Source organism: Lissotriton helveticus, chromosome 3_1 (assembly GCF_964261635.1).
Source record: "Lissotriton helveticus chromosome 3_1, aLisHel1.1, whole genome shotgun sequence".
NCBI classification, from domain to species: Eukaryota; Metazoa; Chordata; class Amphibia; order Caudata; family Salamandridae; genus Lissotriton; species Lissotriton helveticus.
The window spans coordinates 389,129,651-389,152,327 of NC_136061.1; the positions used below are offsets into that span (position 1 = coordinate 389,129,651).

Here is a 22,677-nt window from a genome sequence, read left to right on the forward strand (position 1 = left end):
GCCTGCATTTTCCACTAGGTCCCTAGGTTTATAAAGAATACAGTGCATGCTTCTAGATGAAACTGCCTGTTTTCCTCACTTACAGAGGAAATCCCAACTAGATAATTTTACACTAAATGTGGTCGAGCAGTTAAAGCTTACTCCTTTTTTTTCCTTTTTTAACTTTCTTTATTATTTTCACTGGACAGTCATTATTCGCTTACATTTATTGGATTCAACAGCAAGTGTGTTATTTCTCTCATCACAATTTAAAGCTTACTCTGTAGGTGGCATGAAGGCTGCTTTCAGAGACCATATATCTCATGTTATTACACTTGTTGAGGGTCAATATCTAGTTGGAATTATTTTTTAGAATGAATGTCCTTAATGTACTGTTAGAATGATAAAATAGTCTTAAGTAAACAGCTCGAGCTCTACCAATTTTATTCTGTCTTTACTAGCAGTACTCGCTTATGCTCTGTAGCTGTAAAGCCAGAGACTACACCAGTATTCTTCTGCTGTTAGTAGTAGCACTCCTGTAGCAGTGCTGAAACCCCATGCAGCTGTACCAGTGCACTACCCTCTGCTGTACCCTTACTCAGACCCTTGTGCTCAGTATTTCACTTTATTCCTGCACATGCGTCAGATAGACCTTGTTGACGTCTTGTCCTAAAATGCTCTACATGGTCTCATGGGTCTACTCTGCCCGCAGCGCACTCTCACTTCCTCCAGTATGCATTGGTTACAGTTTCCTCCTTGGTATCTGGGGTATGAAGTGTGTGATCGCCCATGCAGCCTAGACTCTACGTGCAGACGGGCTGCCTTTCCACGACCTGACCTCGACCAACATTGTAGTCACCCTTTGAACTTTCGGGTTTGTACCACATTCACCACTCACTAACCTTTCATCAGCACTCGAGGCAAACCTGAGAGAGGGAAGTGAGACTCCATCCTACGTGACTTATCGTTCTTCCTCGTTCCCATGGCAGTCTGTGTAAGGAACCTGAGCGGGTGGGAAGTGTCAAGACGGCTGGTAAATTGACTGTGGTTTTTAGGATAGAGGATATAGAAGCCAAAGGTGTTTCTCAGACACAAGCCGGATAGCCTGCTTCTAATAAGGGCATCTGAGCATGCCTGGAGAGGGTAGAATGGCAGATGAACTGATAGGAGTGTTCTGCACTCCTAAAGGTTTGATGGAGTATCGCACAACCCAAGAGCATAATGTGCTGAGTACAAAGCCTATGTAATATCTCAGAATCACGTAAGATTGCTCTACATCAATTGATCACAAAGATGGCTTTGAGGGGAGTGCTGAGAAGGGACTTTAAGAAAAGTAGGACCTCTTGTGTTTATTAGGCAAACCGCAGTAGCTCGGCTTGGATGCTCCTTGTATGGTTCAACTCTGTACAAAGGAAACATAGGATAGGTAAATAGATCAAGCTTGTTCACGTTTGATTATCCTCCGTTTCAAAAATAAAGCTTATGTGCTTTATTTAGATGAGTTGCAGACTAAAAAAGGGACGGGTTGGTTCGTAATCTTCTTGTATTTTAACTGATGGGATTGATGCTTTTGCAGTAGGTTTTGGGGTGCAAAAGAGTTCCAGCTTTGTCTGTTGCCATTAAGAATGTGCTGGACCTCCAGTGATGTACTCTGTTGTCATTGAGGTAAACGGAGCTGTGCATGCTGTCATAAGTGTGTGAATATTGTTCTGTGTTATATATGTGTGTTTGAGAGAAGGTTGCCATCTCTTGAATGTGCAGCTGTCTAGAGGTCGCAAATGGGTACTTTAAAGTAAGGTACTTTTTGCATTTGTTGATATTCGTGGGTCTTCGAATTAGGGATGGGGTCAGTTGCACGTTTGTTTCTTTAGCATTTAGTGCTTTCTAGATAATTCTGTGGGGACGTGTTGAGATGTTGAGGGTCTATTCAGATGGGAAGGGTTTGAGGGGTTCTGAGCGAATTAATTTAGGATGGTTATGAGGGATTAAGAACACAAAGTGGATAAGTTCTTGAGGAGTCGTGTGGGCATTCAGTTAGGAGGATTCTAGGGGTCATGAGGGCATAAAGTTAGGAAAGTTTTAAGGAAGTGAGACTCGATCCTATATAAACACATATAGTTCAGCTATACTTGCGGGGTTGAAAGTGAATAATGTTGGCAGAGTTGTAGGCACATAAAATTGGGATGGTCTTGAGGGGTTGTAAAGTTAGTGCCTCTGATAAGTACCAGATTTGTGGGAGCCGTGAGGGCATACATTTAGGAAGGTTTCAAGGTATCGATTCGTACCACATATAGTTCACCTCTCCTTGAGGTGTTGAAAACGCATAATTTTGGCAGGGTTGTGGGCACATAACATTGGGGTTTTCTTGAGAGGTTGGGAGTATGTAAAGTTAGTACCTCTGAGAAGTACCATAATTGTAGGTCGTTGTGGATATAAGCCATGTGCTGTGGTTCTTGGTGTGCCCTGAATGCCAAGTACAGTATCTAGGGTAGGTGAATTGACAGCCTCTCAGAATTTGAGTTGTACAACTATTGTCATTTTTTAATGTTAATTGTGTTGTGATGTATATTCTATGGTTGAACTATGTTAGGCTATTAGAATTAAGTATGCAAGTGTCCGTGTCTGCAACTGGTGCTTTCTTTGACTTGGGCTCTCAGAAGGTGAATGGGTGTGTAAAGCTGTCACACATACATAAAGGAGGTAAGTCGTTGTGTCTGCATTTGTTGTTTATAGCTGTGAGATTTTTTTTATAGAATAGGGAGTTGCTGTGTATGCAGTCACTGCTATCTTTAGCACCTGATAGTGGCTTCTAGCTGCAGATTCCTTATCTTAGAATAATTTCTTAGCATCAAACTAGATCCAGAAATGTTTTTGTGAACAGAACCCCCCCTGCATGCCGGAAGGTGGCATTGTATGGCTCAGAACGGTTTCGTCCACGCCGGAAGTAGAGTGCGTAGTGCCTATATATCAGTTATTTTTCTTTCTGCGTCATTCAGCACAGATCCGGGCAAGGAGCTACCACCAATCTTTTTGACTGACCGTTTTTTTAAAAACTTTTTGTCAACAAATGTTTTGAGACTTTGTCTCCTGATGAGGCAGGAATGTACACAAGGAAGGCTGGTTTCAAGCCCTGTGTCACCTGTCACCGACAAATGTCGGACCCATACCGTGTCTATCTTTGGTGCCCACAAACAGAAGAAAAGCAAGTAGTCAAAGAGGTCATCGACTTCGCCCTGTTCGTTGAAGTAATTTGAAGAGACGAGGGAGTGTCAGCATATGAAACCTGGCTCCGCGGTTAAGCCTGGGCCGTCTGTGTGCCTACCCGAGTTTCCAGGAGTTGGAGCAACCCCCACCGAATTTTGTGACCTGTATGATGCTATGCACTTCGTATTTGGGCGGCCCGTTTCTGCAGGAGCTCCATTGGGCCCATGGGCTCAAGTGGGGCTCCTACTGGTCTCCCACCAATGGGTTCGCCCCGGGCGCCAGTTGGGCCCCTTGGATCCATGGTTGAATCCAGAGTGGCACCGGTCAATTCACCTCGACTTTCCCTGGCACTGAGGCTCCACTGCAGGCTCCGCCCCCTTATTCATCCCAACTCGGATACGGAGCCTTCATCGTCCGATTCCAGCTCCGACTGGGGGCAGACCACACAGGCCGGAGCCTGTGCCCTATTCCTTTCGGCTAGGACTTGGAGATGATTGGGAGAGGCCACTGGATCCTGAAGGACATCAGCCCCTAGGTGTCACTAAGGACACCTAGTGAGGATCTGCTGGATGCCAGTGGACTGGATACCTGCCATGGTTTGGTTTCTCCTCCTACTGTGATTACGGAGGAAGGAGCTTCATTCACTATGGTGGTGTGAAGGGTGTGCGAAGTCTTAGACCTTCAGCTACCCACTGTAGCTCGCAAGACAAATGTCTTGACTGAGTTGCTTCAGCTGGGAGTCATCACATCTGCACCGCTTCTCCTATTTAATGAAGAACACATGATTGCCTGCCGCTATCGCCTGAGCCGATGGACCCCAATTTCCTCACAACACTACTCAGCCTGGAGAGCTTAGTGGTCCAAGCCTCCACTTCCAAATGTAAATCCTGGCGCATTCCCTACCACGCCCCTGGACAGGTAATCTAAGAGGCTAGATGCCTTGGGAAAGATGATGTTCTTTTCCGCCAGCCTTGTATTGTGGTCGGTGAACACTGTGTGCCTTATGGGCCAATACTCCCACTCACTCTGGGACTCAGTTGAGCAGGTGCTGACTGTGTTTTCAGAGGAGGCCAGACCCATGCTCTCTCAAGCTATTGCAGACAGGAGAGACGCAGCTAAGTTCGCCCTAAGCTACAGGCTGGACATATCCGACTCGCTAGACAGAGTGGTTTCATCGTTGATGACCTTATGCTCCACGCCTGACTGAGTATGACTGGCTTTTCTGGGGATGTCCTGGCCTCACTCATGCATTTAAAGGCTCCCATCTCTGCAGAGACCAGGCTGACTCAACGCTGGAGCGCTTCAGGGACAGCAGGGCAACAGTCAGTTCCTTGGGCCTTTCCATGCCACTCGCCAACCACTATCCACCTTCCGCTCCCTTCGTGGCCACAGAAGCGGCTTCCAGATGCACCTCCAACTGCCCAGCCACCACGGCCAGCTGGCTTCTCAGTGTTTACGTGGCCACAGAATCATCACGCACAGCCTCCTGGATCAGAGGTGAGGCCAGTCCACCACCCCACCGGCAGCCATGGCCTCCAAACCTCTATAGTTTGCCCTCCGACCATCATGGGCCCCCAGTGGGAGGCAGAATACGCCATCACCTGCTCCACTGGAGGCGGATAACATCCGACTGCTGGGTTCTTCAGATTGTCAAAGAGGCTATTCCTTCCCCTTTGTGACGACTCCTCCACCCATGCCACCTACTTTGGACAGGCTGATGGAGGTCCACATTTTATTACTCAGTCAGTTAGTGGAGGCTCTTGGCCAAGGAACCCATAGAGAGGGTGCCTGCACCAGAAGTAGGTCATGGTTGTTATTCCTGGTACTTTCTGGTGGCCAAAAAGGACAGTGGCCTTCGTCCTATCCTGGAATTGCGCCCCTCAATTTCTTCCTGAAAAAGGAGAAATTCAAAATGCTCACGCTCAATTGAGTAAGGTCTGCACTGGACCCGGGAGACTGGATAATAGCGTTGGACTTGCAGTGCGTATACTTCCACATTCCTGCCCTGCCTGCCCACAGACCTTACCTGCAGTTTACGGTGAGCCACGAGCACTTTCAATTTGCCATGCTCCCTTTTGGCCTTACCACCGCCCCTGTGGTGTTCACCAAGGTGATGGCGGTGTTTCTGCTCATCTGCAGAGATCAGAGGTTCAAGTCTTCTCCTATCTCGATGACTAGCTGTAGAAGCCTGGCTCACCACAGACGGTGTCTCCTACCTCCAGACTACGGCAGACTGCCTGCACTCACTGGGGTCCACTATCAACGTGTCGAAGTCCCACCTGTTCCCTTCTCAGATGCTCCCTTTCGCCGTAGCTGTTCTGGAAATTGTGCATTTTCAAGTTTACCCTCCAGAGCAGTGAGGTCAGGATATTCAGGCTATGATACTGATGTTTCACCTCTATCATAGATTTTGATGAGGCTGACTCTGAGGCTGCTGGGCCTCATGGCCTCCTGCTTGTGACGCATGCCAGTTGGCATATGTGGGCTCGGCAGTGGGACCTGAAGTTCCAGTGGGCGCAGCATCCATGGAATCTCTTTAAAATGGTGCAGTTGTCAAAGGTCACTGCAAAAGATCTAAAGTGGTGGCTGATGAACCACGACTGGGTCAGTGGAAAGCCACTCTCCCTTCCCCAACCATATCTGACATTAGGGATGGGGCAGCTGTCTGGGAGAGGTGGAGGTCAGGACTCCACATCAACCTGCTCCAAGCAATCCGGTTGGCATTGAAAGCCATTCTACCCTCCATCAAGGGAAGGCTAGTGCAAGTGTTCACGGACAAAACCACCGCCATGTGATATTGCAACAAACAGGACGGGTGTGGTTGTGGACCCACTGTCAAGAGGCCCTGCATCTCTGGATATGGCTGGAACATCAGGGCATTTCCCTGGTGGTTCAAAACCTGGGTAGCTCGCTGAACTCAAGAGAGGGCAAACTCAGCTGAAGATTCCAAGAGGATTAAGAGTGGTGTCTCCAGCCAGAGGTGGTGCAAGGTCTCTTTCAGCATTGGGGAGAGCATTGGTTAGATCTGTTCGCCACCGCCGAGAACGCACAAGGCCAGCAATTCCGCATGCGGGAGTTTCGAAGGCTGTTCTCTCTGAGATGCTTTTTGTCTCAAATGGAGCTCCGGCCTTCTTTCCGCCAATACCACTTCTGTTCAGAGTTCATCAAGAAGATTAGGAAAGACAGCTCCCCATGACTTGGGACCTTGGTATCCCGAGCTGTTGAGCATATCCATCAGTCCTCCAATCAGGCTGATACCTTCGCGAGGATCTTCTGTTGCAGCAGCAGGGTAGGGTTCACCACCCGAACCTGACAACTCTCTACCTTCACATGTGTAGGTTGAATGGCGACCGTTAACAGCTTTTGACCTTCTGCCCGAAGTCTGTAATGTTATTTTTGCAGCTCGGCATCCCTCCACCCCTCCACCAGTACGGTATATGCCAGCCATTGGATCAAGTTTGTGGCATGGTGTACGGACAACCAGGTTGATGCTTTATGTGCACTTCTTTCCTAAATTGTTTTGTTTTTACTTACCCTGTCCCGGCAGGGATCTGCATTAGGCACACTGAGTGATTATTTGTCCTCTATCTCTGCTTTTCTGTTGCTACCAGATCAGTCCTCCCTTTTCATGTCCCCTATTGTAAATAGGTTCCTTAAAGGTGTTCAGCACATGCTTCTTCCAGCTTCCTTTGTTGTGCTTCAGTTTGGTTCTTACTTTTCTAATGCAAGCTCCCTTTGAGCCGCTTCAGAACTGCCATCTCATGCTCCTTACCATCAATACGGCCTTTCAGGTGGCCACTGCATCTGCCCAGAGGGTCAACGAATTGCAAGCACTGTCAACTCGGCCTCCGTACATTTCTTTTAACCAGACAAACTGGTGTTTCGGACTCATGCTTTCTTCTTGCCAAAGCTAGTCACCTCGTTCCATGTAGGCCAATCCATCAACTTGCCTGCTATTTATGGTCCGCATCATCCTTCGAAGGAAGAGGAGAGACTCCACCGGCTGAACTCAATAAGAACGTTGTCGTTTTACCTTGACACAACTGTTTTGGGTGCACGATCAGCTCTTAGATATGTCAGAACCAAGAAAGGGAAGGTCGTGCAAAAATGAACCATCCCCAATTGATTGTACTCTGCATTAAGATCTGCTATGCACTGGCCAAAAAGCAACCTTCAGGGGGCTTACGTGCTCATTCCAGCAGAGCAAAGGCTTCAACCACTGCATTAGCACATGTTGTGCCGGTCCTCGACATCTGTCAAGCTGCTATGTGGGCTTCGTTGCACCCGTTCACCAAGCACTACTGCCTGGACAGTCCGTTCCACCGGAATGTGTATGTTGCCTGTTCAGTCCTGCAGGACTTTCTAGTCAAAATCTGGTTTGCACACCCACCTCCGGGGAGGTATTGCTTGGGTATCTATTCTAAGGAAAGGAATCTGCAGCTAGAAATCTCTATCAGATAAACAAGTTACTTACCTTTGATAACACCTTATCTGGTAGAGACTCTAACTAGTCGCACATTCCTTACCGACTCACACATTCTTCCTGCTCTCCCAATGTATTTTTAGGCACAGGCTGTCCCCTTTTTCAGAACCCTAGTTTCACACACCAGTGGTCAGTGTCCTTCGCGGCTTAGCGCTCCTGGCATAAAAAGTTGCAAAAAGAAACTTGACTTCAGGGCACTGGGGTGGTGCCTATGTAGGCACTGTTCATGTCACTTCAATCATTGGCGACGCAACATGGAGCCGAAGGAAGAAGTCTAAAGGCCTGGAGGGGTACTACTCGCAACATATTTTCTCGATCCAGTCTGACGCCTTTGGATTATTCTATGGTAAGGAATCAGTAGCTAGATAGAATCTTTTAGACTATTGTGTACAGGAGGTGAGCTTGTGTTGGTGCTATGTAGAGAGATCCTTATGTAGAGGGGAGAAGAGTTGTGTGCAATATTGTTTCTATCAATGGCTTGTAGACTCTTCTATTGCAATTGCATTACGCTTTCCTTTACAAGGATCTGGGTAAAAGGTTGTGTCTGCCACAGCTCTGTATTGTGATCGCACTCTCCTGCACTGGATATATTGGGCTGAGTTTGCAGCTGCTTTGTGTTCCTGCCACACGTCCCTGTATAGGAATGTGAAGCGTTGTGTATGCTGTTGTTGTGTATATGTTTTTGCTCTCACACTCGGCTGGACAGGCAGTAACATGTTGTGTCTACAGTTGCTTTGTGCCAGCAGTCCTCTGTCTTGTGGAGGACCGGGGGGGGGGGTGTCACGCTCTCCTGTATAGGAGGTAACTGGTTGTCTTCAGTCGCTCTGTATTGCTGCCTCCGTCTCCTGTACTGAGAATTAAATGTGTAACTGGTTAACATTCTCCTGTGCCGGAGTTAACTGGTTGTCTTCAGTCGCTGTGTATTGCTGTCACCCTGTCCTGAACACAGTATGTAAGAGTTTGTGTCAGGTGCTGCTGGTGGGATTCACTAAAGGGGCTGGGTATGGACCAGAGGTGAAGATAAGTTGTTTGCTTACTGGTCGGTCCAAGACGGAAGGAAAGCCTCAGGTGAGCAATGTTAAGATGGTTATTTGAATGTTGTTGGAATTTATGCTATAACAGATTTATACCCCAATGGAATATTAATGTTGGTGAAAACAGGTTCTTTGCGGTTCTTTATCTAACTGATTTTTCCTTATAAAGGATGATGATGTTGTAATTGAAGAGTTTGAGGACGACTCGGAGGGCAGCGGGGAAGAATATGACTTCAAGGCACTGAGAGCCAAGAAACAGGTCCTGTCCCTGCAGGTTGCAGAACAACAAAAACGGCGAGACAAGATTCAGGTATGAGGAGAAGCACCTGTGTTGGTACCTTCGAGATAGATCCTCACATACAGTCATTCGCAGGAAACCACTGTTTTCTGATGCGTCTCTTATCATGGGGATATTGCCAATTAATGTCTTTGCCCCAGTCTTTCTCCAGCTGTGGCAGCGAAGACCTTACATTGTGTACTTGTGTAGCATAAGTATGCTGCAACCATGTGCACAGCGCCAGTGATAGTCTATGCCAGTGGGTCCATTGAATGCTCTCTCCCAGTGGTATGCACATGCATTTGTGTCTTTTTGCATGTATCCTATGGCTGCTCCAACCCTGGGGGCTGCGCAACTGCACCTTTGTGTGCTAGCGCCACTAGGTGTGAGCCATCAGGGAACATCCATGATGAATAAAGTCAACTAACTTTTTGGTATATGTTTAAATATGGTAATATGTTGCTGCATGACTGATCTCTGATAAAAATTTAAGTTTGTATATAATCGTTTGTTGTACTGTAAGTACTGTTTTATGTGATGCAAACATTGCGGTAAAGCGCTCTGATTGCCCTTTGGAGACCTTGTTGTCCCAATTTAAATCTTCAAAAATGTATACAGGAATTGGGAATGTATTTGCATGCCAGGAGTGCCCTCAATATGTTTTCCAGTTTATCCAATTCTTCAATCCAGCAGTACTGATGGAACCAGAAAAGCATGTGTGCCAGTGCATGCCGGTCTGCTGTGCTGCCCCTGAGTGGTGGTGCCAAGGAGTGTCATTTTACTTCTGCCGGTTTTGGTAGCATGCTATTCAGTGCTCAGAACTGCTCTTTACTTTCATCATTGGTAATAAGGATGAAATGCCAGCCCTGGCTTATTGCGTAACCAATCAATTCTGGATTTGTGAAGTGCACTACTCGCCCGTCAGGGTCTCAGGGCACGGGGGGAGGGGAGAGGTTTGTGATGCTCCGTCTCATGCAAAGAGCGAGGTCTTGAGGTTCTTCCTGTAAGCTTGCAGAGTGGGGGGATCGTCTGATGCTGAGGGGAAGTTTGTTCCAGTTCTTGGCCGCGATGTAGGAGTAGGTTCTTCCTCCTGTTCTGGCTCAGCGGATGTGTGGGGTTTCGGCCAGGGCGAGGTCGGCCGAGCAGAGGTTTCTCTTGGGTGCGTATAAGGAGACTCTTTCATTGAGGTCCAGTGTTGTGGAGGGATTTGGAGGCCTGGGTGCGCAGCTTGAATGTCGCTTTCCTTCTGAGGGGGAGCCAATGGAGGTCTTGCAGATGCTGGGTGATGTGGTCTTGTCGTGGGATACCGAGGACGAGTCTGGCTGCAGTGTTCTTGATGGTCTGGAGTTTGTTTATCCCGGCGTAGAGGGCGTTTCTGTAGTCCAGTCTGCTGGTTATGAGTGCGAGGGTGACTGCCTTTCTGGATTCGGGGGGGATCCATTTGAATGTCTTACGGAGGATGCAGAGGGTATTGAAGCACGTGGAAGAAACAGCGTTGATCTGTCTGGTCATGGTGTGGGAGGAGTTGAGTATGATGCCGAGGTTGCGGGTGTGATCCATGGGTGTGGGAGGGTTGCCGAGGGCAGTGGGCCACCAGGTGTTGTCCTATGCGGAAGGGGTAGATCCGAGGTCGAGGACCTCAGTTTTCTCCAAGTTGAGCTTCAGGCAGCTGCTGCTTATCCAGGATGTGACGTCTTTCATTCCCTCCTGGAAGGTGTGTCTGTTGATGTTGGGTTCCTTGGTGAGGAAGAGGATGAGATGCGTGTCGGCGTAGGATACTACGCTGAGTCCGTGCTTTCTGACTATGGTAGCAAGTGGGGCCATGTAGATGTTGAAGAGCTTGAGGCTGAGTGATGCTCCTTGTAACTGGTGTCTTCCTTTTGGTCGCCCTTGCATTGCAGTGCAATCAGGTTATTTGAAATGCATCCAGAACAGTGGTTGAGTGAGCCAGGATTAACCACCCTCCTTGAAGTAAAAGGTATTATGTGTCCACGTATCAGATGGGGCACAGAAGTAAAGTGTGGCTGTGACTTTTTCTACCCAGGCATTCCTCCCTGGTGTGTATAGACAGTCGCAAATAACCAGCATCTTAAATTCATCCATTGCTCCATTCTCTCATCCCTCCACAGAACACCCATTCCTACATAATCTTAACGGGCTGCTGCTCTTCACATCTTGGTGCAACTTGGACTGGGCTGTGCAACCTACACCTATCCACGGTTCAGCATTCTCAAGTCCTTTTCCTGCCAGCAGCATAGGCGAGCAGTCATCTGTCCTGCCTCAGAGGTGAAATTTTGAGGTTTGGCGACCTACTCAAGGCTACTGTAGCTGGATAAGTACCACGGAACGGCCTTCAGGTGTGTTGCTGACTTGTACAGTCCTGGCACCTCTGCCTTGCCGGAAACCCGAGCACCAGATGAATTTGTGTGGGGTAGGCTCTGGCACTCGCTCCTCCAGCTTCCTCTTCAGTGTGTGGGTCTGCAGGTAAATATATATTAGTTAGGACGATAGGTTAGTATCCCACTAACAGGCTTCCATCATTTTTGCGCCATGACCTCTGCCCCTGATTTCTGTCTCTGCCATGGTTTCTGAACAACTAGCATCCATGATTTCTAGCCCAGTGACATGCCTCGATTTGTCTCTTAGGCACAAGCAAGTTTCACCTCCTATTTCAATGCCGTCGTCTTCAGGGTTATATTTGTATGCCTTACTCTGTCACTACTGGTTCCTGCTCTAGAGAACCCCGCTCTAATTTCTTTCTCCTGCCATCTCCTACTTCGCACAATGCGCTTTGGCTCTCTCTTTGCCTCTCCTGACACTTCACTTCTTTGTACCCAATCGCCGAGGCAGGCCCTGCCTTGGACATGGGCGAGTTAGGCCCAATATTCCGAGGGGCGCAGCAGGGATTTGCCTGACTAAATGTTATGGAAACAGCTGCTCGTCCGTCCCACTTGGTCTTAATTGGGTCCCGTTAAAGCCCTTGGAACCAGCACTTGATGTACCTCAGTGTAATTATTATCATCCCATCAACCCCCTGCCCTCCCCGTTCTCCTCACACCGCATGCCGTCAAATCCGAAAAGACTCACACCAAATGTTCTTTCTACCAGGGCGCAGTCCTGGTCAGTCCGATTTAGGACAGGCATCTAAAGTCGGCAATGTATAATGCACAGTTGCTCTGCAACGGTTGTACACACGTTTTAGAGATCATGGTCTTCCTCATGCCCGCATTCCTGTTTTTTACTTTTCTCTCATATACTTCCCGTCCCTCGTCACTTTGACACATTGCTACAGCATCCTAGAGCGCTTTACAGATGCCCCTCCTGGCCACACTTGCTATTCCAGTCCCCTACGGAGGCCTGTTGCCCAGGGCTAGCGCCAGGCCTGTCTGCTGGGGTCTCTTGCTTGTCTAGAAAAGGGAGCCCTGTGAACAAAGTCCTGTGAGAGCAAGGATGCTGAATGTGTTTGGCTCCTTAAGAGTTTGTACACCTCTACTGTAGGAAAGCCTCTTCTCTTTCACCATCCTCTCCCTCCTCCTCACCCTACTCCCAGCCTCTCACCTCCCCCTCATCAGTACCAAGGGCCCTCGGCTTCCATAATTCTCCTTTTTCCACCTTGAACCTGGGCCAGACATATGTCTCGCCAGATGCGTGAACCCTGGCTTCAGTGCTGAGGAGGTTGTAAAACCGGCCTGGTGAAGGCCCCTCTGGGACGGCACACATGTGCCCTCGGGCCGCTGGCCTCCTGCCCACAACCACTGGGGTTTCATTTTTCCGAATCGAGGGATTTCTTCTTTCCCCCGTTATTTTTAATAAACTGCAAACAATAGCAAACATCATAGCACATTAAGAGCTGTTCTGGGGGCGCTCGGAGTGCACGTGCTGGCAGGTGCTCGGCCTGCCGGAACAATAAGGGGCTAAGAGCTCTGGGGCAAACGTGGGAGGCGCGGAGCGAGGCCCAGGCCACCGGAGCCGCACTGGTGGCCACCGCAGCTGCATCAGTGTCCCAGAGGGGACCTGCCTGACCAAATGCCCCTGAGATGCAGAGGAGGAGACGGGCATTTATCCCTTCACCTTCTGCCCTCGGACGGAGGCGGGGGGCACCTCAGTCGCCCCTGTGCCCACGAGGGTGGAGGGGAGTGCATGGGCAGCCTGACCACTAAACCTCCGAAATGTGGAGGTGAGTGGAGCAGAGACGTGCAGAGACGTGCATTTTCCCTTCACCACCCTGTGCCCCCTGATACGGGAAGGCCGTCTCAGCTGCTCTGCCTGACTGGGGACCCCTGCGGGTCAGAGGTGAGTTCCGGAAGGCGTTACCATACCGTGCCTCTGCGGGGTGTTTTCGGCCCTGTGTGTCCGATGGAGAGTCATATGCAGGGGCCTCTTTGATGGGTAAGAAGTCATCGCCCAGGCCGTCCGCACATTCATGAGGACAACACAGAGAGGTAAAGGCCCACGCGGAGGCAGTGAGGGAGCTGCCGGTGTCCATGGACTTCGGTTCATTCCCAGTAGAGGCCGCTACTAAGCACAGGCGTGGGGTAAATGAAAAAAAAACATAATAAAGCTCACTTACCTGAATGCCACCGGGTGCTGCCGCCTCTCTGCTGCTCCTCCTCCGTGCCGCAAAAGGACGCTTCCAGAAGCACCAGCCCAATCACAATGTAAGGCAGCGTTGTGATTGGTCTGAGCACTGTGGTTCGGCGCTCAGACAGGGACTTGAAGGCTTTGCATGTACCTCACCAGGCTGTGTAATGCAGCCTGGTGGGGAAGATGCAAAGGCCGCAGGACTGTTTCGCCAAATTGTCATGCACACTTTAGAGTGCACTTTACGCTTGTCCTCTGCACTGGCCAGCCTAGCCCACCAGACCTGCACCCGAGCAGGAAGGAAAACAAGCATTTACAATGCAATGGTCTCGGCATTATTAAAGGTAGAGCTATTGGCATTGCTCATGACATTTCTTTTTTTTTTTTAAATCATAAATAAATGGCATTGTCATTTATATTGCCAATAGCTTAATTGCTTGCAGATGCAAGACCTATTGCATTAGCACCCACACACAGAGTAAGTAGTAGAGTAGTAGAGTGAGTAGTTGATAGTGAGTAGGAGAGAGTTATTAGTAAAGAGAGTATTAGAGAGCGAGCAGTAAAAAGTGAAAGAGTGAGTATTAAATAGTGAGAGAGTGAGCAGTAAAGAGTCCTAGAGCCACACACATTTATATGCACAGCCACACCCTTACATATACAAAGTGTATTTTTAGTTTCAGTAGTAAAGAGTGAGTAGTATAGAGTGACTTATTAGGAGTGAGTAATGTTGAGTAGTAGAGAGTGTGTGTGAGAGAGAGAGTGTGTGTGAGAGAGAGAGAGAGAGAGAGAGAGAGTGTGAGAGAGAGTGTGAGAGCATGTAGACAGGCAGTGTCTGCTTCAAAGTGCTGCAGCGGCCTGCATTTATTCACTGGGCCGCGGGAGGAGTGGCCTTCTGGGCGTGGCAGCAGCTTCAATTTACAATGGGATGCGGCGGTCTGAAGCTCTCTAGGCAGCAGGGGCTTTAAAGAGCTATGGGGCCTGATTTAGTAGGCGGCAACCGGCGTCAATGAGAAGCACAGGCCTCAATGAGCTGCTGCAACCCGTGCTCACTAGGCAGCTGGGCCCTCAAAGACCGCAGATGGCCTGTGTGCTCTAAGCCACACGTTGTCCTGCAGACCTATGTTCTCTAGGCACCTGGCTCCAAGGAGCTGCAGTATCTCGAGCTCTTTGCTGGTCTTTGCTTCCTAGGCAGCGCGGCTTTCAAGTTTTACAGAGGCCTCTGCAGTAGGAGCTAGAAGTAGTTTCAGAGCAAAAATGATCTAGGCAGGCAGGGCTTCAATGAGCTATAATCGTGTGTGCCCTCCTAGTAGCAAGGGCTTCAAGGAGCTGCAGCATCTTTAGCACTTTGCGCGGCCTTTGCTTCCTAGGCAGGCAGCGCGGCTTTGTAGTGTCACAGAGGCCTGTGCTGTTTCTGCCATAAGGGCTAGAAGGGGTTTCAGACCAAAAATCACCTAGGCAGGCAGGGCTTCAATGAGCTGTAATCGTGTGTGCCCTCCTGGTAGCAAGGGCTTCAAGGAGCTGCAGCATCTTGAGCACTTTGCGTGGTCTCTGCTTCCTAGGCAGCGCGGCTTTGGAGTGTCACAGAAGCCTGTGCTGTTATGTAGTAGGAGCTTGAAGGGGTTTCAGAGCAAAAATTATCTAGGCAGGCAGGGCTTCAACGAGCTGTAATCGTGTGTGGCCTCCTGGTAGCAAGGGCTTCAAGGAGCTGCATGGCCTGTGCTGTCCGGCCGGGGCGGGCGATTTCTAGGCGGGAAAGCACTTTAGACAGCAAGGGCTTCAATGAGCTATAGTGGTTTGTGCTCTCCTGGTAGCAAGGGCTTCAAGGGGCTTCAGCGACCTGTGCTGCCTGGCGGTGGCAGGCGATTTGAGTAATAGGCAGTAATGGATTCAATGAGTAGCAGCTGCCTGTGTTCTCTGTCTGGCTTCAAGGCGCTGTACTGTCTGTGCCCTCGGGTCAGCATAGGCTTGAACGAGCTGCACGGCCTGTGCACGATCTTCGAGGAGCCTCAGTGGCCTGGGCTATTTCTGCAGCACCGGCTGGAAGGAGCTTTAGCGACGTGCTCTCCCTGCTTGGCGCTAGGAGCCAGAGCGGCCTTTGCTTGGATAGGGAGGGCCCGGGGCTGATAGAAATGTGTCGCTCTCGTGACAGCTGGTGAATAAAACGAAGCAGAAGGCGGTGCATTGTGTGTTCACAGGTCAGTCACACATCTCAGCAGTGACTGACTGGCCTCTAAGCACAAACTTCTCGCCACTCCCAAACATTCCCGTATTCATTCACAGCAGAGGTCGATCACACTCGTGCCAAGTTGTTGGTGGTGTGACAGGCCAGAGAGATGAAAAGGAGATGGGAAGGGAAAGGAGCGGGGGGGTGTAAGCAGGTATAAAACGGCACCTGCTGCAACTAAAAATGACGAAAAGCAGATTAGTCGAAATAATTTGAGTCTAGTCAAAGGGACGCTGCTGTCTACAGGACCGTGCGCCCCTCTGAACATTGGCGCCCTGGGCCTGAACTCAACTCGCCCACGACAAACGCCAGCCCTGCCTCTCGCCCGTAAGCTGCTTCAAGAAGCTGCCGCGGCTTATGTTTTATAGGCTGCAAGGGCTTCAAGGAGCTGCAGCGGCTCGTGCTCCCTGCTTGAAGTGAGCTCTAGGCATCACCGGCTTCAAAGCGCTAGCTGCTGCGTCATGCGCTCCGACCCCGGAGTCTCAGGGACCTGCGGCGGCCAATGCTTCCCGAGCCGCGGCCTCTTCTGCTTGTGCTCCCACGGGCTTCAAGGCACTGCAAACCTTGGAGATCAACACTTTCAGCTGAATCGAAGGCTGGGGGAATACGGAGTCCCTGCAGGTGAGGCGCTATCACTTAGAACTAAGGGATGTGTGTGAGGGGGAGGGTCGTATCATACATATTCACCAAGCCAAGGAAAAGTAGTCACACTCTCACTACTCAGAGTAGCGGGTAGGGGAGAAACAGAGAGACCGGCACCGAGGGAGTGGGAGGAGACAGGGGAGAGCGAGACCCGGAGAAACTCTCCTGTCGTGTGCTGAGGTGAGCAAAGGCGGGGGGAGACCACTCTCCCGTCCGGTATCAAGGTGAGCAAAGACTGGTGCCGAGGTGAGCAAAGACAGGGGCAGGGGGGAGACCACTCTCCCGTCCGGTGCCGAGGTGAGCAAAGACAGGGGGGGAGACCACTCTCCCGCCTGGTGCCGAGGTTAGCAAAGACAGGGGCAGGGGGGAGACCACTCTGGAGCGCGCAGGGCGAGAAGCGCCGAGATAAGAAGAAGCACTTCCTTAGCAGCAGTAATCACTTGTTTCCAGAAGCGCTCTGAGAGACTGCTTGGGACGGGAGGGTAGAGGGAGGAGGGAGACTGGATGGAGGCGAGCTGGGAGTGAGAGTGCAGGGAGCTGGGAGGTTACAGGGGAGAGGAGCGCGCAGGACTAGAAGCGCCGAGAGGGAGCCTGCCGGAGCAGGGAGCTACGGACTGGGAGGACGGGTGAGAGCGAAAGGGAGTAGGGAGGTGGGAGTCTGCAGGGAAATAGCAAGAAGGAGACAAAGGAAAATCAATGGAACAGTTGGGAAAAGAAACGAGCAGCCTACCTTACCAGCAGCAAAATGGCCGCCTCAAGCTTCTGACATTTTTCGGATTTGGGGGCGTGTTTTGCTGTCCTGAGTGACGGACGACGTCACTGTCTAAAGAACAGCAAAACTTACGCCCCCAAATCCAAAAAAGACGGGGCTTGTTTGGAATGACTCCCTTCTCTTCCAATGGCTGGCCTCCGTTTAGGAAGCCAGCCAATGGAAGCGAACGGAGCTGAGAGGCGGGTCTAAAGTGCCCTACTATACAACATAAGATCTCCGGACCAGAAGCTGCTTCGCAGCTTATAGGTCCCTCGACCTAATAAAAACGATCATGTAAATTATTATTGGTTTTATTTTTAGAGCAGTGGGGCGACACTCCTCCGCCTTAGCGGAGGAGCTGCCACTGCTACTTACATTGTATGCACTCCAGATAAACAGACAGCGAGGAGGCCTTTTTCCCTGATAGCTAGGGTGACCAGAATTTTAAATCCAAAACCCGGCACATTTCAAGAAAATAGAAGGACTACAGTTTTATTTCAAGCAAACGCACAGAATGACAGCGCTCCTCAGCAAAGAGTTACAGAACAGGCAGCTACATACATTAAATGCAAGTTTTAAACCCAGAAGCTTGCCTGTTAATTAGATTGCTTTCTTAAAACAACTGCTAACTTTCCCTGCTCTGCAAAACATTAAAAAATGCCTCCAACAGTTTTCAGTCACCCCTCTCTAAAAACCGGAACAAGAGCTAAATTTCTTGAAATTTGCCCGGACAGCAGGTGAAAAACAGGGACCGTCCAGGCAAATCCGGGACGCCTGGTCACCCTACTGATAGGGGAGATTCAGAATCCCCGCTATCTGTCGCCCTACTGATAGCGGGGATTCTGATAACAACGGTGACCTTCATCCTCGGATGTTTTCTTGAGAATACCCTATGCCTCACATTTAGCTGAAGAGGAGGAATATATTGCTGGTGTTGATTTCCCTCTGCTACGAATCAGAGGAGCCTAGCATGGCCCTAACGAATAAGGATATGAAAACCCAAATCCTGGAGTCAGACTGAACAATACAGGTATACACATTTAGGTATTGCTCAAATGATCTCACACAACCTGGGTGAGAAATTGATCTAAAAAAGAAACATTGGTATTATACGTGAATGAATTGTCACTAAAAATACTTTCCACTGTGAAAATAAGTCATGAGTATTATATTTTGCACACTTTAGGTACCTGTACCCGGGGTGAAGATTGCTATGCTTGTTAAAAAATCTGAATAAATATTGCTTGGTATAATAACACAGTTACAAAAGGGGGTGGTGATGGATGGAGCATCCAAATCAATCAAACACTCACACCCAGTCAAAAGATCTGGATTTAATCCATCACCGTTCTTTAGCCCACTCTGCCACCCCAGTTCAGACATGGCTATATGCAAATCAGTCTGACCCTGTGCCTCATGGGAACAGTCCAGCCCGAACTGCAAAGCCATGTCTTCCCTGGACCGGAAACAAGCTTCCGAGGACCGGTTTCTGGCATTCCAGCCGTCTTCAGCCCGGCTTGCTTGAATCCAGTGGCAAAGTGAGCAAGGGACTCACGTCTGAGCATACCCTGCCACACCTATGGTGGCCAAAAGCGGTACAAAAGGGGGTGGTGATGGACTGAGCATCCGAATGGTATAATAACATACATCTTTATTGGGAAAACGGTGACACCGGCACGGTGTATTTTACATTAGACGGGCATGTCAAATCTAGACTAAATTAGTTCTAAATATAGTGAAAATACAAATATTAATCCAGGATAAGTATAAACAATTTATTATTTTCTTATTAATATTCTTATCCTAATTTTATATAGAAAATATTTTTTTATATTATATAAAATGATATGTAGACCAAGCTAAATATATTTACAGTTTAAATACTAATCTATGAACCACATGTATTCTCTCTTTTTGACAGTTGATACATTTCATATGCTTTATTGACTTTGTTTCAAATAGCACGATTGTCATAATTATAATTCATTTACACCCACAGCATTTTTTTCTTTTTTCAACTTTAGTCAAAAGAAGTGTATATTAAATCCCATAACTCACAAATAACTTTATGTACAGAGTCTGGCGGCTTGCTGACAAACAACGCGTTTCGGCTGGGCCGTCTTCAGGACTCCGTCACAGTGGTTACTAAACAAAAAATAAACATCATTATAGTTTAGAGTTTAGATGCCCTTTTTAATACATTAAAAAATATATACTACAATGCTAGGTACCCAATTGATAAAGGGATCTAGTCTCAGGTTTCCTTTCTTGAGTCAGTATCAAACAGCAACAGTTTTATAACAGTTACATGCAATTAAAAGTTAGACTTGCAACATTATTAAGGACTAAGTCAGCATACTGTCAGTGTGACAGGAAGGAGCAGTGCCAAACAAAAAGATTAGAGTGCCAATAATTAAAGTTGTCAATGTTCAAACCCAAACTTTCCAACATCAAAGAATAGGGTGAATAAAATTAATAGATATCTCCTCTCTAGCTTATATGTTGATAATGTCACATTAAAGATAATCTATGCTTAACGCACCCTCACATGCTTATTCGGCTATAAAATATGATTGAAACTCTACAGTAGTCAAGCCTACCTTGTGGGTGCCTAAATGACACTGTCCTCTAGCAATTTAAGATATAAAATGTTTCTATCCTGGATATATGGTAGCTGTATTAATAAAAGGAAAGAGGCAATATTTTAACTTCTAATTGTACTATTGAGCTCCAGGTTCCAATATTATTTCACACAGGCTCTGTTTTATATATTTCTTGATACCTTCTCATTAAATATTCTTTTTATGCCACTATATGGTTATTATTGCAATACAGCTACTAGTATACCTCCTCAGGATGATGTCAGGGAGTCTTCCTTCCTAGATAACAATTTAAGGAACAGGAGGATAAATCAAATACCACTCACCGAGGAAACCTTTAGAAGAATGGATTTCTTCTGCTACAGCCCACTCAGAGGCATCTCTGAGCCAGTCTGTATATCTGGGAGGTGCAACACTCAAACATTTTATTGTTATTCGGTGTTTTGCCAAAGTAATACCCTACAAAGGAAACTTTCTACTAAGTGCCCTACCAAAGGTGATCAGACCCAGTATTACCTGCCGTGTTTCCAATGGTATCCGCCATCCGGAAGCTCTATTAATGTTTTCCAGGACCAAATGTCAGTAGGACAAGAGGGCCTTTATTTCCAAATCATATGAATAAAATCTGCCATCAGTCGTTTACATCGGGGAGATGTATCTCAACGTGTAAGGTATATAGTCTTAAAGGTTTGTGGAGAGAGACACATTTGGTGGATAAAATTATATTGAATTACCTGAAATCAAACATTAGAGCTGTTAGCGACTCCATTCCCTCTCCGTTATTGGTTATCCACTAACAACACCTTTATTTGGCTTGAACTGGGAGCGGCACCTCCGGGGGCTCTTCGTACAGTCCCCTTTAAAGATGTGAAATGAAACGTCGGCAACCCGCCATGCCCAGCAATGGGGTTAGCATATTAGAACTGGTCGGTGCATCCAGGAAGGTGGGTCAGATCTCCCGAGCCGTAGCTGAGATTTTCATGTACTGTAGAAATGTGCCGAGTGCATAGGAATTTACAGCAGTGGCATGTGGGATAAAGCGCCCGTCTGAGTAGAAGTCCCCTAAAGTGGTATATACCCCATCTTTCCATCTCTGGGTCGACATGGAGTCTGCTATTCTGCAAAAAAAGGTTGCAGAATCCTAAGTGGCATGTCCAGGGCAAAAACGGCACTGCAGACCACCGTCTTAACCAACCCCTCCACACTTCTGTCACCTGGCATATCAGGTAAGGCATATCGGGGGAAGGGAGGACCGAGTCCCACTCATCAACTTGGCAGGAGCACACTGTCTTCATGGGTGCCTTTCAAGAGATCCTTCTCGAGAAGTCACCCTGGTTGAAACAACAGGTGATGGACAGAATGCAGAACATTGTCATACATTCACCCCAGTACAGAGATCTGGGCCTAAATCCATCGTTTTTTTGCACTCCACACCACCCCAGGTCAGACATGGCCATATGCCAATCAGCCTTGACTCTGTGCCTCATGGGAACAGTCCAGCCCGAACTGCCAAGCCATGTCTTTCCTGGACCGGAATCAAGCATCCAAGGACCGGTTTCTGGCTATCAGCCGTCATCAGCCTGGATAGCTTGACTCCAGTGGTGTGGAGAGCATGGGACTCACGTCTGAGCATACCCATCCCACTCGGGGCGACAAAGGCAAAAACAACAGGTGATGGACAGAATGCAGAACGTTGTCATACATTCACCCCAGTACAGAGATCTGGGCCTAAATCCATCGTTTTTTTGCACTCCTCACCACCCCAGGTCAGACATGGCCATATGCAAATCAGCCTTGACCCTGTGCCTCGTGGGAACAGTCCAGCCCGAACTGCCAAGCCATGTCTTTCCTGGACCGGAATCCAGCATCCAAGGACCGGTTTCTGGCTATCAGCCGTCATCAGCCTGGATAGCTTGACTCCAGCGGTGTGGAGAGCATGGGACGCACGTCTGAGCATACCCATCCCACTCGGGGCGACAAAGGCAAAAACAACAGGTGTTGGACAGAATGCAGATCGTTGTCATACATTCACCCCAGTACAGAGATCTGGGCCTAAATCCATCGGTTTTTTTGCACTCCACACCACCCCAGGTCAGACATGGCCATATGCAAATCAGCCTTGACCCTGTGCCTCATGGGAACAGTCCAGCCCGAACTGCCAAGCCATGTCTTTCCTGGACCGGAATCAAGCATCCAAGGACCGGTTTCTGGCTATCAGCCGTCATCAGCCTGGATAGCTTGACTCCAGCGGTGTGGAGAGCATGGGACTCACGTCTGAGCATACCCATCCCACTCGGGGCGACAATGGTAAAAACAACAGGTGATGGACAGAATGCAGAACATTGTCATACATTGGGGTGAATGTATGACAATGTTCTGCATTCTGTCCATCACCTATTGTTTTTGCCTTTGTCGCCCCGAGTGGGATGGGTATGCTCAGACCTGAGTCCCATGCTCTCCACATCACTGGAGTCAAGCTATCCAGGCTGATGCCGGCTGATAGCCAGAAACCGGTCCTTGGATGCTTGATTCCGGTCCAGGAAAGACATGGCTTGGCAGTTCGGGCTGGACTGTTCCCATGAGGCACAGGGTCAAGGCTGATTTGCATATGGCCATGTCTGACCTGGGGTGGTGTGGAGTGCAAAACAACGATGGATTTAGGCCCAGATCTCTGTACTGGGGTGAATGTATGACAATGTTCTGCATTCTGTCCATCACCTGTTGTTTTTGCCTTTGTCACCCTGGTTGAGCCAGGAAACAGCATGTTGTGTATGTGACGCCTTCAAGTAGAGCTCTATGTGGGGGGCCTCTAGACCGCGCCGAGATAATGGCCTTTTCAAAACAGAGTCCCACAAATCTACGACTGCCTTGCCATAGTAAATCTACAATGAGCCTGTCTATC

The 22,677-nt window shown here is 48.7% G+C and overlaps 1 protein-coding gene across 4 annotated transcripts in view; it reads left to right on the forward strand.

Moving 5' to 3' along the window:
• SMG6 (SMG6 nonsense mediated mRNA decay factor) overlaps nucleotides 1-22,677 on the forward strand; it is a 1,202,478-nt gene that overhangs the window by 1,098,466 nt on the left and 81,335 nt on the right. For all 4 annotated transcript variants that reach the window (XM_078680136.1, XM_078680134.1, XM_078680133.1 and 1 more), the window contains exon 15: nucleotides 8,870-9,010. In XM_078680136.1, coding sequence (XP_078536262.1) covers nucleotides 8,870-9,010 — 141 coding nt within the window. The remainder of the gene's footprint in view (nucleotides 1-8,869; nucleotides 9,011-22,677) is intronic.